Source organism: Cryptomeria japonica, chromosome 5 (genome assembly GCF_030272615.1).
Source record: "Cryptomeria japonica chromosome 5, Sugi_1.0, whole genome shotgun sequence".
Taxonomy (NCBI): Eukaryota; Viridiplantae; Streptophyta; class Pinopsida; order Cupressales; family Cupressaceae; genus Cryptomeria; species Cryptomeria japonica.
The window spans coordinates 165,809,523-165,827,764 of NC_081409.1; the positions used below are offsets into that span (position 1 = coordinate 165,809,523).

At 35.5% G+C, this 18,242-nt stretch overlaps 1 protein-coding gene across 1 annotated transcript; it reads right to left on the reverse strand.

Annotated features, from left to right (window-relative positions):
• Window positions 1-2,319: 2,319 nt before the first annotated feature.
• LOC131041152 (UDP-glycosyltransferase 86A1) lies at window positions 2,320-5,759 on the reverse strand. The gene is made up of 2 exons (XM_057974137.2): window positions 5,209-5,759; window positions 2,320-3,670 (listed from the first exon to the last, which is right to left on the reverse strand). The coding sequence occupies exons 1-2, from the start codon at window positions 5,702-5,704 to the stop codon at window positions 2,712-2,714; spliced, it is 1,455 nt and encodes a 484-aa protein (XP_057830120.2). The 5' UTR covers window positions 5,705-5,759; the 3' UTR covers window positions 2,320-2,711.
• Between the last annotated feature and the right edge of the window lie 12,483 nt (window positions 5,760-18,242).

Below are 18,242 nucleotides of genomic sequence, written 5' to 3' on the forward strand. Positions count from 1 at the left end.
GCCTCTGAGAACTCTTACAATCAACTTCCCATGCATTTAACTTTTTCCAATATTTCACTCAAGAAAGGGAGCAATATTTCTGAAGGTGGACTAATTTAACTTTATTACTAACTGCACCATGTCTGCATTCTAATTACCTCCAATATAATCAAAACATCCAAACTTTAACTACAAAATAGGGCTATCCATGAAACATTACTTATAGTCAAAATAAAACTGCAACAGTTTTAGTTAGAAAAACTCTTACAATATATCATAATGAAGTTCTCTCAGCTGCATGACATTATTCCTTTACCTGGCTCACATGATTACCAATATGTATTTTCAACCACCAAAACAATAGTTCAAGGCTAGCATTTTGTTCAGGTAATTTTTAAAAATCAAACGATGACCTTAAAAAAGGCAATACAGTTGTAAACTAACTAACAATTATTAAATTAAATCATAATCTAAACCAAAATTAAACCTATTCGCTAATGTAATACTCCACCATCATTGGGCCATGAATATACCACATAAGATAGAAAAAATTGTATACAAAGAAATGTAAGGAATATGATAAGTGAATCATACTTAAAAAGATATTACATATTTTTTGTGTGTTCCAAGTTCATGAAAATCTAGTCTCATAGTACATCACAAAACAAATTCTTTGTCATTCACAACCATGTCATATATGGTCAAAGTGGAGGTGTTGGTGGTTCATCAAGCTCCCTATTGGTATATTATATCTTGTAAGTGATAACCATGGTAGCATTTTGAGTTGGTGTGAAAAAGTCTTTTACTTTTCTAGTTTGATTAGGTCTTATTCACATCTACTTGAAAACTCACTTAAATTTTTTTTTTTTCTTTATTTCACCTCATTTTTACTCAACACATGCCCTCACACTTGTCCCATGTGTGCTTACATGTGTGTCACCTTTGGAGTATTAACCAAAGTTTGAATCCTACATCCTCATCATCATTTTCTTTATATGCAAGACATATGTATATTTAAAATATTTATTTGTATAAATTTATTATAATAATGTAAATTTTTATTTGTGAAGATTTGTGGATCTTAAAAATTGATCATTGAGTGCTCCATCATGACATTAGAGAAAGCTTGCATATCCCTTCCCCTTTTTTCTTAACTTCACAAGGTTTTTAGGTACCTTTTTCATTCAATGCATTCTAGAGAAAAAAAGTGACCTTAAAATTGTTCTTAGAAGGCCTAAAAACTTATATTTCCATAAGGAACTATAGGTTTTTGGAGAATTTTTTTGAATTTTTAAGAAGGGTTCCAATGATGTCCATATGGAAATTCATACCATGTGTATGGATCCTTATAGTTTCATGTTGTAGATCATTTGTGCAATCATCATAAGTAGTTTTTTAATTATCCAATGTATTTGTGACACATAGTATGGTACATTTCTACACATGTACCTAGATGTTAGTGTTGCACCACTTAGATAATTATTTCTTTCTACCCATGAGTCTTGATTTCCATCTTTGATTTTTTTTGGACTAAGGTCCCCTAGTATTTCATAATTAAGGAGGGATTCATGTGACATTAACACCTTGGGAATGGGTACACAGATGCTTAGGGTGGTGATTGTTCCATGAACTATTTATTATTTATTTTTTTAGACTAATTGATTTATATATTAATTTAATAGCAATAAGGCAGATGTTACATGTGACAAGGGTAGTTACAAATTGATTTAACCTCATTTACACCACTTTCTTGATCCTAGGTGTTAGGAGAGAGAATGAATCATCTTTACTTATTGTTTGGGGCCTACACTAGTTGACCACTTCATTTTGGTAAATCATAATTGGGAATGTATGCCCACTCTTTACATGGGTCAAAGATGTAGAAAATTATGGTGGTTATTCATAGAAGCATTGAATAATTATTGCATGGGGGATTGGGTTTTATTATCATATCACGGGTTTTGGCCTTAGGATTCATTTTATAGTTTCCCCTTTCACTTCTTTATAATTTGGATGTCATGGATAGTTCTTTTATATTTATTAGACCTCTCTACCCCTTCACAAACCTATAAAATGAAAGAGGATATAAATATTTGTACAAACCAAAGATTTGTATATGTTCTTCAATATTATATTTATATCCTAGTGTAAAGACGATAATAAGAGGATTATAATTTATGTGGTAGATTATAGATAAGTGTGGTAAAATATATATCAAATAAATAAAAATATACACATACTATAGTCATCACATTCACTTAATGCAAATAATAAACCATTACATATTCAACACAGATCCTTGCAATACATTTCCATTGCATATATATCCTACACAATAGCTTTCATACATCATCCTGTATTTTCTCTCAACTATCTTATTTCTACTATTACCTATACTTGTTGTTTTCTATTATTTCGTCTCATTCATCTCATATTCTATTATATTCCATGCCTTTCCCTCTCACTTTCCCTTCCTTATAAAACCTCTTAAAATCAAATATAAAAAATAAAAATCTCATAGATATATACTTGTGCATTAAATGATAAAGATATAACGTGACAATTAAATTTGAAAAAAAACCTAACAATCAACTATTCTCCTTCCTTATATAAAAATAACCTTATTTTAAAAACTCATTAATAAAAATATATTTAAATAAATTTACTTCTTTCTATAAATATCTATTTTATAAACCTCTCTACCCCTTGACCAGGCTTCTCCTATAAAGAAATCACTCCGTGTGGAATTCACTCTCTAAAGCAAACCGGCTCAGCTCTCTCCCTTTCAAAAACTCTATAAAGCCTTCCAAATTGTTTTGAGATGACCCTCCATTCATCACTGCTTTCTTCATAACATCTCTAACACTCCCAATGTTACACCTAAGTCTTTTCCCCTCTTGTCCATCCATATTCATAAACTCTTTTATTGTGAGGGCAATCTCTTGGCGAAGCACCAGCGTGGACCTCAAGTTGTTGGAACTCCTAGAAATGTGACCCAGACTCATGGCCACTCCCCATTGCTGGACAATGAGCCTGCAGTTTGTATACTGGTCTGTAAGCAAAGGAAATGCAAGCATGGGAACTCCCAACCAGAGGCTTTCCAAGATGGAATTCCAACCACAATGGGTGAGAAACCCACCCACTGAAGAATGAGACAACACATCTACCTGAGACACCCACTCAACAACCAAACCCTGATCTTTACTTTTTTCCACAAACCCATCTGGTAGCAAGTCTTGCACATCAGAGGCAACGACATCAGGACGAAGAACCCAAATGAAGGGCCGCTTGCTATGTAACAATCCCATGGCCATTTCATGAATTTGGGGTTTGGAAACATGGGCATAACTTCCGAAGGAGATGTACAGAACGGAGTTCTTGGGCTTGTTGTCAAGCCAGCTCCTGCAGTCAGACTCGGCCCACATGCTTGTCCCCACCTCGCCTTTGGGTTGAAGCAACGGACCCACTGAACAAAATGGGATTCCTGACTGAACTTGCAGCTCTTCAATTGTTTGGTTCTCCAGATCCTCGATTGTGTTGGAAAGAATCCAATCTGCAGCGCGGGCAGAACGAAATGCTTGGTATATGATTTTGTGCACTAGCGTTGATACATCCCGCTCTTGCAGATATGAAGGAAGGTCTGTTAATTTCAGAGCTGGAGCCCCAGGAATGTAGTTTATCAGCTCGTTCTCTGCAACACAAAGTTCATCATTAATGACTTCTCAAATAGGATGAGCCCAAGTCATATTACTGTACACCCAGTATTCTTTTGGATGTGTAAGTTATTAAGGGAAAAAAATAAAATGAAAATAATCACTCTTATTTATTTATAAAAGCGTAAACAGAAGTTAAAAAATAATACATTAAATTTTGTACTCATTTGAAATAGTATTAATAGATAATTTTCTTTATAGAAAAAAGAACTATCAAAACTATTAGAACTAGTGATTGATATTTTTTAGACGAAGAGAGTGTCAACATGATCTGGTGCTTCTTCTAGTACTATACAATAGTAGTTCGGAACTATAGTTATACATAAAAGCAATTGGGACAAGCTGTAAAACAACAGTCTGGGTTGTTACTGAAACCAACAAGTAAGCCAAACTACTTTGATTTACTCTTGTTTGCCTATCTCCTCCCACTTTGCTGGATATCCTCTAAATTATACAATGTTCAGGAGAAGGGCATTATCTTATTATTGAGGAGCTAGTGTGAATATACATGAGTCATCTAAACAAGTCAAAGTTTAGAATGTATAGTTTATGTTAAAATAAATAAAATTATTAATGAGAATAGTAATTTTTTTGGGATGTGTAAGTGCTTCTATCATCATTCATAAAATAAAGTTATATATTTTAAGAAAAAAATAAAAAGATAGATGAAAATAGTCACTCTTATTTATTTATAAAATCATAAACATAACTATAAAAATCAATACATTAAACTTGATTTTTTTTTAAAAATAATTTGAAATGACATTAATACATTAAACTTTGATTGTTTTGAAAGAATCATTTGAAATGGCACTAATAGATAGTTATATTTATAGAAAGAGAGGACTATCAAGATAGTTCATGATTGATACATAGACTAATGCTTAGACAAAGAAAGTGCCAGCTGAACATGATCTAGTGCTTCTATTAATATATAGTATAATAGTAGTAAGCAGGAATTATAACTCTACATTAAACAATTGGGACAGTCAAAATTGTAAAGTAGGCTCTTACTGAAGCCTAAAAGCAAGCCAATCTAACTTGATTTATTCTACTGCTTTCAATCTATTCTGGTGGGGCCAGCCTTAAATCACACACACTAAGCAAAATATTAAGCTTAGAGAATGTCAATCAATTCTGAGTGTTTAACACTTTTAAATTTAGAAGTCAAAGCTTAGTGTGTGATTTAAGCTGTCCGTTCTGGTGGACATCTTCTACTTTATAACGATGTTCAAAAAGACACTATCTTATCATCAAGAAACTTATAGAGTACAACTAATAGAATACAGATGAATCATCTAAACAAGTCAAAATTTAGAATAAACAAATCAAAATTTAAAATTACTGTTTAAAATAAGAAACGAAATCACTAATAATAAAAAAGAATAGTAATCAAGGGGAAAGAGAAAGATCCGATCATCCAATTACCTCAACACATAATCAAGGAGAAAGAGGAAGATCCGATCATCCAATTACCTCAACACATAATTTAAAATAGAAAAAGAACAAAATTTACCGTCTGCTGTAAAGGGATAATGGCCATTTTTGATGAGGAGGTCCCAGTGATAATATATGGAAAACACCATGACCGACTCTGTCCAGAAAGAAACATGTGGAACTCCAAATTTCTTGGCTATGCGATCCGGCCAAACGTAAAACGTGTCGGTGATGATGCAGGAGATTGGAGGGCCTTTTCGTTGCAGATCCTCCATCAATTCCTCTACGTGGAACTCCATCTTATTCAAGAGAGCATTATCAAACTCAAGGTGATTGAGAGATCTGTCGAAGTCCTGAGGCAATCCATCGGACACAAGTGCCGATCGCATACTGTAAACGTTGTGGGCAAAAGGGTCACGACCCTTATAAGCTTTGATGATGCGAGCATAGCAGCCATGGGTGCACACCACAGTCACAAGGATGCCTTTGGATGCCAGTTTCTTGGCCAAGTTATAAGTTGGGATGATATGGCCCTGTAATGGATACATAAACACCACTGCATGCACGCTACTCATCCTTATTTCTCACAACTATGCTCTACCCACTAGCTATTTCTTGTTCTATATATATAAATAAATAGATACGTATATGCATTTATAATTCAAACGGTGCAGTTGCGTGAGTAACCTTCTTTTGCAGCCTTGTTTCATTCCTAAGTCTTAGACTCGTAAGTAAATTGTCTTGTCATGATGGCTTGAGTATAGGTTTGACAGGTGGGCGCCTGTTGTCTCCGACGTGCGAAGCACCGTCGTCCTAACGCTTATCTCCAGGATCTCAAGATTTTGAGTGGGTCACACAGGATAATGGTGTGACAAGAAGTTTGGGTAATCAACCATCTCATGTTATGAAATATCTCTGCAATTTTGTAATAATGGAGGCAATTTGGTCAGTGGGAGATTCAACTCTGAAAATAACTGTTTGGTTGGAACGACAAAACTTACTCTTCCAATGATGAAGATGGATTATTTCAATCGTCTGAATTTAGTTTTGTGGTGAGATTCCATTTACAGATCAGTTTTTGTCGGGCCCAACATAGTAGATTTCTCGCTAGCAAACAAGATGAGGAATACCGCACTAACCAGTAAACCAGTAAACCTTTGGAATGAGAAAGTATAGGTATTGGGCCACAAAAACAAAAGTACTCCCCCATCATATTCTGTAATGGCACCTTTCAAACTGCTGTCTAAGATGGTTGCATTTCTTTCAAAGCAATTCTACTAATCTGAGTTTGAAGTATTAAGCATATTGTTTATAGCTGTTGGTTTCAAATCAATTTTAGTATAGCTAATTTTTAAGTATGAAAGTGAAAACTAGGTTGTTCCCACAACAATAGTATTGATTAATTAATCAAAATTTGAAGTTATGATATATTTTGAATTTCTTTTATTAATTTAATAGAATCTAGTTGTCTATTTATCAAAATTAGAGATACTTTCTAATAGTCAAATATTCAATAGTAATTTTATATTTCATCCTTATCAAAAAGGGTTAATAATTATAGACTAGTTCACATTTTAGATTAGAGAATTGTTCGTACTTTAATAGTTATTCCCTACATTTTAAGATTTTCTTCTACCACTTTGGACAAAACTGATTGTCAAATTAAAATCATGGTCATTTAACCTTTCCAAAAATGGGGTGAGGCCACTGCCGTCCAAGACACATCAACTAATAAGATTGGAATTCAATTTTCTATTAGAGACAATTATAGTCTCATAATGTGTTTTCTTTGCATATGGTAAAAATATTTTTTTCATGGATATAAGGACATCTATATGGAGTGGTCCAATATGTTTTTATTTTTTTCTAAAATACCTTTTTATTTTTCATCACATCTTGAATTTAAGTTATTATTTTTGAAAAAAATATATTAACTATAAAATTTAATAATAATATACATATTGTATTTTTCAAAAGTTAAAATGAACTAATTACCTGAAAAAATTTGTGTTCATATGACTTTGTTTTACCTTTTGAATTAAGTACAAAAGATCCAAAAGGAGGGTTACATCGGAGTTATCATATCAGCAGTGTAAAACCCTGAGCCCACCCATACATATCTTAATGACACTTTTAATCCCAGTCTCCCATATACAAAATGAACCAAGAGCAGATATCAAAAAAATATCAACCACACAATTGATCAGTATCAACAAGGCCAACAACGGCGAATACATAGAATATGGCATAACTATCAAAGAAAATTAAAGGAAAGAATCAACAGACTAAATGAACTCAAGTTCTCCAATAATATCATCATTCTTAGCCAGGGGGGATCCAAGCAGTCCAGCCCAAACACCCCTCCATCCAAAATTTGATCTTGCCATGTAGACTGTGGTCTTTATGTGGGTGCACCACCCATCCCTGCATCAAATCTTCTTCTTGTTGAATATTATCCAATCGGGCCTACTTGTCCTCCAAGAAATGCAAGAAGTTTCTGAGTGCTTGCTCAAAAGGGGAGAGCTTACGGTCACCCTTGTCCTAGGTGAAGCCATGGGAAATCTCTCTAATATACACAGCTGTGTGCCTGACCTCCAACCATTGATCAAACTTATTTTCTTCCAGCCTGATAATGATAGAGACCTGCATGGAAACAAGGTGGAAAATAAGTCTCCGTAGAGACTCAGTAAGATTCCTAGGTCTGTCATTGAATAACTCATCATTAAGAAACTTCCATATCAACCATAACATTTCAAGGGACGAGCAGGACCAAGAGTTAATTATTTTCTTGCAGCCTTTGATATAACCAAGGATAGCATCCAAATTTGCAATTTTAAACTTTTCAAACAATATGCCAAAGATTTTCCAAACCTCACTAGCAAATAGACAGTCAAAAAACACATGGTGTGGGGACTCTCGAAGCCAGTAAAATTTATAGAGATACAGGAAACCATCCATGTCTTTCAAGGGGAGTCTATGGAGGAGAAAACACCAAGCAGAAAAACTTTTTTTTTTTGGTTCAGATGGCCCAGCCCATCTTCGACACAAAGCCCTACCCCACTATGATGCACTCTAGCATAGGGACTAGACTGAATTTAGGTGGCCAATCACAAGAAAGGATTCAGACAAGGTATCATATATAGTTTTAGCCTTGAGAGAGGGGAGGGGGGTAGAATCTATCTAGCATAGAGAGGAGGGAGGGGAGAGAGCCAGAGTAACAAGACCCAAGGAAGTAAGGGGGGAGAGAGAATCTCTAAGAACCGCATATGTCCTAGCCTGAGATGGAGGAACCTTGAACTTATCAACCACCTCAGACCAAGACAACAAAACACCATCATGGAAGATATCTCCAAACACTCTGATTCCACCATAATTCCATTTCCTAGCCAAGCAACCATGCAGGACAACAAGGGGATTTCCCTTGTGGAGGACATTCCACCATATGGATCTATCAGCAACAATATTCGGACCACTCGCCTGATAGTCAATATCCCTGACAAATTATCTAACCAACTGCCAGGCCTTCCAGAGATATTTGAAGACCTCGGACCCCCATAGGGAGACCTCAAATTCACCAGCAATTAAGTCTCTCAAAGGTATATCCTTCCACTTCTTGGCCATTTTAAGAACAAACCTTGAGATATTTTGTCTAACAAGTACCTTACAAGGTTCATTCCCATCAAGAGATCGAAAGATCCATTTAAAGGCCAAAGCCATCCCTTGCTTCTGTGGGTTTTTAAGTCCCATTCCCCCAACCTCTTTCTTCAAGACACACCAATCCCATTTAATTGCATGTTGCTTCTTATTGTCTTTCCCATCTAACCACAAAAACCACCTTATCTATTTTTGAATGTGATTAAAATGATAGTTGGAAAACAACCAAGCAAATGAGAAGTAGATGTTATAAGAAGATAAAACTTTATGATAGATTTGAAACCTACTAGCAAGCGACAATTTTTTTTATTCCATTTAGAGAGCTTCATATCAATCTTGTTTCTCACCCATTCCCACATCTCTTTCAGATTTGGAACAACTGAGAAAGGGATGCCCAAGTATCTAACTATCTAATCAGGGCCTCCCCATTTCAATGAGAAGCTGGAACACCAGAAGGGGGGCAGTGATCCCACCTAAGCAAGTAAGATTTCTGAAGGGAGACTTTGCTACCTAGAGCCCTACAAAAGATATTGACATTTTTTATTAAGGCATTCAAATTACCTTCTTCCAATATTATCATAACAACTGTGTCATCAACGAATTGCACATTGACCACATCCTCATTATTTGGCAAATAGATCCCCCTAACCTGAGGAGTAAGCCCATTCCTTTTGACCAGGTATGAAAGAGCATCAACAACAATCACAAATAGAACTGGGGCCAATGGGAATCCTTGTTTGATGGACCTCCACAGGAAGAAACAATCAGACCTCATTCTATTTACCTCCGCTACAACATTTGTTGGCATTCTACACTCTTATGAGAATAGTTGGTGTTGTCATTGATGGCAACCATCTCGCAACCTTTTGGCATTCATCTGGTAAGCTACTGATAGGCACCGACACCGATATAGACATCTACATACACTGACAGACACTTCACTGGCAGCGGCAACAATGCATACCGACACCCCAATTGATAGGGAATAACCTTTTATTTATTGTATTTAAATGTAATTATCTTTTGTAAAGCTGACATGGCATATTCTAAAAGACTCATATATATGTATGAGATCTTATAGGTCATTTTGTGAAAGAAGGAAGTATGCATGGAGAAAATATATGAATGATATTTTGTATAAGGTGATATAAGTGATAGCGAAGGTTTTGGTTATAGAATGAGCTTAAACTGATACTGAACCTGGCATAGTTGATGCTGATTTGAAGCAGTACATTGTATTCGATTTCATAATCCACTTTTGTAGTCAGTGTGACTCTTATTGAGTAGTGAGCTCTTGGCAATTGGCCTTCCTGCATATGCAGGCCCCTCATTGCAAGTAATATTTATTCATTGGCCAGTGAGTGAATATTGTGGGTCACAAATCCCACCGAGGTTTTTCCCACACTGGGTTTCCTCATTAAACATCTTGTGTTATGGTGTGTTTTCTATACTGTCTTTATTGTTCATGTTCACTGCATTAATTCTTATTTACAGGTATACTATTTTGGAATGCAAAGTTCTTAATAAGGTTAAATATTCAGTAAACCGGTTAGATATTGATTCACCCCCCCTCTCAGTATCTTTGGGACTATCATTAATCCTAACAATTGGTATTAGAGCCTGGTCCTCTATTTTCAAAAGCCTAACAGCTTGAGGAAGATTCTGACACCGGTACAGATGGAGAACTTAAGAAAAAAATTGGAAGGAGCTCTTGTAGACTATGATGCAGAAAAGTTGAAGAATATCAAACTTGAAGATGATCTAAGGACTGCACAGGAATTCATTCAAGGACTTCAAGAGAACCTTACTATAGCTCGAAATAAAAGAAAAGAACTTCAAAGAAGATGCAAAATAATAATGATGAAAATGAAACTCTTAATGAACTTGTGAACAAGTTGAGACAAGAAAATAATACAAGAATGAAATGCAAGATATGACTATGAGGTTTTGTAAAGACATTGAAGACAGGAAGAAGAATGAAGAAGACTTGACTAGGAGACTCAATGATGCTGGAAATGAAAATCTAAGACTCAGTCATGAAAATGATATGTTGAAGACATATCTGATTCACATGCAACATGATAAAACTGAACTTATGAGACAAAAAGGAATTCTGGAAAATGACTTGACTACTGCAAATCAACACAAAGAGAAATTTAAGAAAAGTTCAGAGGAACTTGATGATATGCTAAAAATTCAAAAACCTAATGGAGATACTAATGGACTTGGATTTGAAGTTGGAGAAAGTTCTGGTACTGCAAACAATCATGATCACAATAAACTGGTAAAACAACCTAATGCTTACAAATTTAATGGGAAATGCTTTAACTATAACAAGTATGGTCATAGAGAAAATCAGTGTAGATCTAGAAACAATCAGAACATTAATGCACCCACTGGTCAATGTTCCAAATGCAACAAAGTTGGTCATAATTCAGAAAACTATTGAATGAATGTGAGATGTTATGTTTGTGGAAGATTTGGGTACTTATCTAATCAATGCAGAACACAAACCAACATAGGATATGGAAAAGCTATTCAGAAGAATAATGTGACTTGTTATGCTTGTAACAATATTGGACATATTGCAAAATTTTGTAGAAGCAAGACTTCACTAGCAAATAATAAAGGACCCAGTTTGAAAGGAAAAGAAAAGGTAGATGAGGTAAAGCAAGAATTTTCAAAACAATGGATTAGAAAGAGAGATTAGAATGTTGATGAGACTATTTCTTCACCAGTAGAACATAGTATTACTCCACCAGCAGGAGATTCTTCATCCCATTGAGAAGTAACCCTTTGGGGGTATTGTAGTGATTTGAATATCATGCAGATTACCCTCAGTTGATGGTGAGAAGATAGATTTCTTCTTTACTGGCAGATGTGTTAAGTTTTCACTTAATCTACGAGCATTTAATATGGTTGTTGAAAGAAAAGTCATTATAAATCATCGATTTTCCCTCATTTTTGATTCACCGAGCATTCAAATTAGCAAAGAGCATGAAATATGAGCGAAGGCATTCAAGGAGAAGGTGTGAAGCGATTTCTTTCAAGCATTCAGACATTATCAGGCAGCTAAAGGTATTTTTCAAATGGCTTCTTCTTTTACTCCCAAATTTATTGCAAACCCTACTATCGCGGAAAATATAAAACACCCTAGGCCCGCATTCAAAATTATTCCCGAAGTAGCTAAGCAAGATGATTCCATAGGCGCATTTTCAAAGATTCCTAAAGGTGTAGCTTATGCTGAAGACCCTAGATATATATTCACTGCAACATGGAAGAATTAGGTTATGAGGAATTGTCAAAAATGTTTAGAACCATAATTTGTGATGAAAACGACATTGTCAAACCTGAGCACAAAATTGTGGAGACTTTAGGTTTTGTGGAAATATTGAATATCCCTGAATTTCCATAAGAAGTAGTGAGAATTGTCCTAAGTAGGGACTCTGTCTGCAAATTCACGTGACAAGAAATTAGGGTAGTAACGGGTTTACCCTCAACCGACAACAGATCAGACAAAACAAAGAAGGTTCCTAACAACAAAGTCATGACCCTAATCAGAGCAACATTTGATAGTAGATCTCTAAGAGTGAATGACATCACAGACATCAATGTGAGATTCATAAGTATGATTCTTGGTTACAAGACTACACATGCAAATAGACTTAATTAGTTTCTAGTCTTTGCATTAATAGTGTTTATGAAATAGGGAACAATAATGCAATGATTGATGTATGTGAATGGCTGAAAGATGAACTCATTGATAATTTGAAAAAGATAAAAGGTGATAAGAAAGGGACATTTTGCTTTGGTAATCTCTTAGTGCTTAATGGTGTATTTCACAAAGGAAATCCCCGGTATAGGACATAAAGACTTTGGATATGACATACTGATAGGAAAACAATTACAGGAAGCTTTCACCGGCATGGGAACTACAAAGGACAGCAACATCACTGAATACTTTAAAAAATTTCAAGCTAAAATGAAAACCAGAGAAAGACTACCACAAAGTGTAGTGGATAAATATGACAAAGAAATCTATTTTGTAATCAAGAAGGATGAGACATGGATGGAAGTTGTACTTCCTATAATTGTATGGGTAACTAAAATGGGCTATGAGGTAGATCTCAACATTATTGAGACTTATGCAAAAGCTTTGTTAGATGCACCAAGAGAACCAGCAGAAAAAGTTTTTGGTAGTGCAAAAACAATTGAAAGTGGTGTACAAACAATGAAGCAAAGGAAGAGAAGAGAGAAATATATAAGAGATGCTTCTAAACAGGTAAAGGAAATCAAAGAAAATGTTATGAACATTACTGGTATAACCGCTAGTGAGCTGGAAGGACTGCAACCAGAGGCACACATCTCACTGGTTGGCACATCTTCTGACAGTGAGATACCAACTAAATTCAAAAGAGTTGAAAGGAAGAGAAAACCTTCACCGGTACCCTCTCCTCCACCCAAAAGAGCAAGGAGTTTAAGAAAGAAACAATAGGCAGTAAGGTAACCAACAGAGAAACTAACTCCCAAGAAGAAACGGAAACCGGTTATACCTCCATTGGATAATTTACTAAATGAAATAACTGATGATGGCAATTTGGCTAATGTGAGAAAATTGTATAACACATTCAATGATTCAGAAAAGGAAAGCATTGAAAATAGTATAATTCTACATCTGGATATATATAAGAAAGTTTTAATTGAATTTGTGGATGACTTGCCTAATGAATTGTATAGAAGGTTAGATGCAAAGAGGATTGCAGTAATGGAATTGGACAAGAAACTTAAAGTTGAAAATCTTCTAGCTATACATCCAGTTAACTCAAAAAGGAGATTGATGACCTGATTTGTGAAGCTAACAGATCCATTTTTGCTAGTGGTCACCGGCAAGTAAGTTTGATGGCAGGTAGAGAAAATGAGATTGCAGAGGAGACTGCTGATAAATGGGATATCTTTTTTATGGAAAAGGAAAAACAAGAGGAATTGAACAGACCGAAGAAAACATTCAAAGATTATTAGAAGGATAAGGACAAAGGGAAAGGTAAAGTTGGTGGAATACCAAACATCAAGATAACTAATACCTTGCCACTACCCTTGGACACTGCACCGGTACATACTGTTGATCCACTGGTTATTGACAGTATAGGTATAACACATGATGACACTAATCCTGAATTTGGAATTCTATTCACCATGAAAGTAGACACTCAGGAAGTGAACATTGTTGTGGATAAGGACAATATATAGGTTAAGGATGATATTGCTAGTAGTGGCAACATTGCTGAGCAGCCAGCAAAGACTGTTGAGGTTGAGATTCAAACTGAGCAACATTGGATACTAGGAAAAATATTGAAAGTACATAGACTGGCACAAAGAAACCTACTGAGACTGAGATATCGGCAATTGAGCACACAGAGAAACCAACAAAGAAAATGATAGAAGAAAAGGTACATATTGAGGTAGTGAAACCGGTAATCACTGAGATACCTAAGAAATCCAAAAAACCTTTACTGGTTGAAATGCAAACTTAGATTGATCCACCGGAGGATAACACAAGAAAAATGATTACTAATGCTGGAAGCACAAAGGTAATTAAGGTAGTTGGTCAGACATCTAGCACTTCATTAAGTGAATTCATGCCTACTAATGTAACTGAGGTACTCTTGGACTCTATCAAGAAGATAACAGACTGTAATGCATTGGCTTACAAAGAAATTGATGACACAATAACAATTCTTAAGTTGATTGCACCAAAATGTAATATAGATCATGTAAAGGATTCTTTAGGTAAGTTGGACACATTTTCCAAATTTATTATTGACAATGTAATAACAGTTGATAAGGTGAACGAGGATACCTTCAAAGAGAAATTTGAAAAGGAAAAGGATAAATTCTTTGAGGACAGAATAAAGAAGTGCACAAAACATATAAACATACTTTTACCAACAAATAATACTACAATTTTGGAATATAAAGAGTTGTATAGAGAAACATGCAAACCACATCTTTTGACAAAGGACATAGAAAAGGAGATAAGTAGAGTACAAAAGGAAATAGATGACATAGCTGACAACATAATTGGTTCATCCAAACCTATATTCGTTATTGAGTAGGAAATAGTAGGTTTTGAGGAAAAAATGGAGAAATTTGAGAAAGAGTAAGAAAGAATTAAGGCTAATGCCAGAGAACTTAAGTATAAACGTGGTCCCAAATTGGAAAATCTTATCTCTCTGAGAAATGAAATCTCTACGGCATTACTTCAAGGAGAAAGATCACCGGAAGAGAACATGCATCATCTCACCGATACGATCCAACAAATTGAGGCAATCCTGAATGACAACAATAGATTCATGTAGAGTTTAAATTTGGTTTTGGCAGACATATTTCAGATTCTAACCAACCGGTTACAAACTTTGAGGTGAAATTTTTGCACTCGTTTGACAATTTTTGAGAACCTTTTTCATTGATGTCAAAGGGGGAGTAGTGGACAGAGAAAAATGATTATTCAGAGGAGATCATCTTCTCAGGGAGAGCACATATTTTTGGTAACTTTTTGGACTTCAGTTTTTGGAAATTTATTTTGGATTTTTCTCATGAGTGTTGCCATCAATGCCAAAGGGGGAGATTGTTGGAATTCTACACTCTTATGAGAATAGTTGTTGTCATTGATGGTGACCATCTGGAAACCTTCTGGCATTCATTTGGTAAGCCACCAACAGGAATTGGCACCAACATATACATCTACATACACTGGCAGACACTTCACCAACAACGACAACAATGCATACCGGCACCCTAGCCGACAGGGAATAAACTTTTGTTTATTGTATTTAAATGTAATTATCTTTTGTAAAGCCGACATGGCATATTGTAAAAGACTCATATATATGTATGAGATCTTATAGGTCATTTTGTGAAATAAGGAAGTATGCATGGAGAAAATATATGAATGATATTTTGTATAAGGTGATATAAGTGACAACCAAGGTTTTGGTTATAGAATGAGCTTAAACCAGTACTGAACCTGGCATAGTTGATGCTGATTTGAAGCAATACATTGTATTGGATTTCATAATCCACTTTTGTAGTCAATATGAATCTTATTGAGTAGTGAGCTCTAAGCAGTTGGCCTTCTTGCATGTGCAGGCCCCTCATTATAAGTAATATTTATTCATTGGCTAGTGAGTGAATATTGTGGGTCACAAATCCCACCAAGGTTTTTTCCACACCAGGTTTCATCATTAAACATCTTGTGTTATGGTGTGTTTTCTATGTTTTCTTTATTGTTCCTGTTCGTTGCATTAATTCTTATTTACCGGTACACTATTTTGGAATGCAAATGCAAAGTTCTTAATAAGGTTAAATATTCATTAAATCAGTTAGATACTGATTCACCCCCCCCCCCCCCCCCCCCCCTTTCAGTATCTTTGGGACTATCATTAATTCTAACAACATTGGCATCAGTCAAAAGTGTTTGAACCAATTCAAAAAATGATTCTGGAAATCCCAAACTATGAAGCATTTGCAGAATGAAAGCCCACTCAATTCGATCATATGCTTTTTCAAAGTCAATAAGCAACATTGCTGCATTTTGCTCCATTTCTTTCACCCAGTTTAATGATTCCTAGTGTGTGATAAGGTTTTCAAGTATGTACCTACCTTTTATAAATCCAGTTTGGGTCGGGTAGATAATTTTAGGGAGAATATTTTCAAGCCTAATAGAAGCCACCTTAGCTAAAATCTTATATGACACATTTAAAAGGGTTATGGGCATCCAATTTCTGATCAAGGTCCTATCACCATCTTTAGGGATTAGTTTAATGAGACCCTGATTAATCTCCTGCCCTAGGGAACCCCTGTCAATAGCCTCATCATATAATTCTAGAAGATCATCTGATATCCACTTTAAGTTTGCCTTGTAAAACTCAACAGGAAATCCTTCTGGGCCTGGGGACCTATCATTACCCAAGGAAGAGATGGCATATACAATTTTCTCTTCAAAGAGAGGCTGGCCAATAACAAAGCAGTCATTCTCATCAATCTTTCTTGGCACCAATTTATCAATCAACTCCCTAGCTCTAACTTGCTCTAGCCCTAGGTCCTCTGATGAGAGTAAGAATTTATAAAACTAGGCATAGTGATCCAAGATTTCCTTGGGGTCAGAAATATTCTTGTTATATTCTCATACATTATGAATCCTCTCCTTAAACTCTTTTACTTTAAGCAGTTGAAAGAAAAATTTAGTCCCTTTATCCCCTGCTTCAAGCCACTTAAGTCTAGACCTAGTTTTCCATCCATTCACCTTGACATTCTAAATCCCTCTTAATTCTACTTTAGTGACAACCAAGTCATGAGTAAGTGTTTCGTTCTTTGGGTTTACCTACAACCTGCCTTCAGCATCAGACAAGGCTTTTTGCCAATACAACTCCTCCTTTCTGAAGTCCTTTGCAATTTTTTTTCCAACCACCTGACACACTTTAGTCTAGCTCTTGATGTTTTGTATCCATTTGTCTCTAGATGAGTTAAGGGAATTATTGTGCTTATTGAAGATTCTGATAAGTTTCATGGCACATAATAGGTCTTCATCCTTCAGGAGAGAAGTGTTCAATATAAAGGAATTCACCTTAGAGGAGATAAGAGGGCATCCAGTATTGAGGCAAATCTAGATATGGATGGGACAATGGTCTGACATAGTGTAAGGGATCACATAGTATTTCTCTCCTTTATCATCTTTCAAGACATTGAAGAACCCTTTATTGAAGTAGAATCTATCCAACCTACAATACACCCTCTTACTGGACTTCTGATAGTTTCACCATGTGAACCAAATGGAGTTCAACTTCTCTCTCTTCTTAGCTACTAGGTCAATGAGATTTAGTTTGGTGATCATCCTATCCTAATGTATCCTTTCAACCCCTCTCCATTCAAACTTGATACCTCCTTTCTTGTCCTGAGGAGACTCCACCATATTCAAGTCACCCCACAATAGCCAAGGAACATCCTCTAACTATGTAACCCAACTCCACAATTCAGCTCTTTCCCTATAATCATTAGGGGCATATATGGAGCAAATACCGAAAACTTTATCATCTACCTTTAGGACAACCCATACCACTCTATCACATGGAGAATATCTTCATCTAAGAACAAACTTAGTCTACTTTTGGTTAAGCATAATGGTAGTTCCACCTCTACCCTTAGAGTGATTAGTGTAATAGAAAGATGCATTTTTCCAGATACACTTCAGACTTACTTCTAGGGAGAAACCAACCAATTTCAATTCTTGAAGCATGAGATAGTCAATGTTCTTCTGTAAAATAAGAAATCTCTTAACTATGTATTTTTTGTCTGGAGATTCCAACCCCCTCACATTCAATGAAATTGTGTTTAGCATAGTAAAATTATTTATTCTATAATATCCATAGGAGGCTTATCTCCCTCTAGATTTTTGGGTCTACC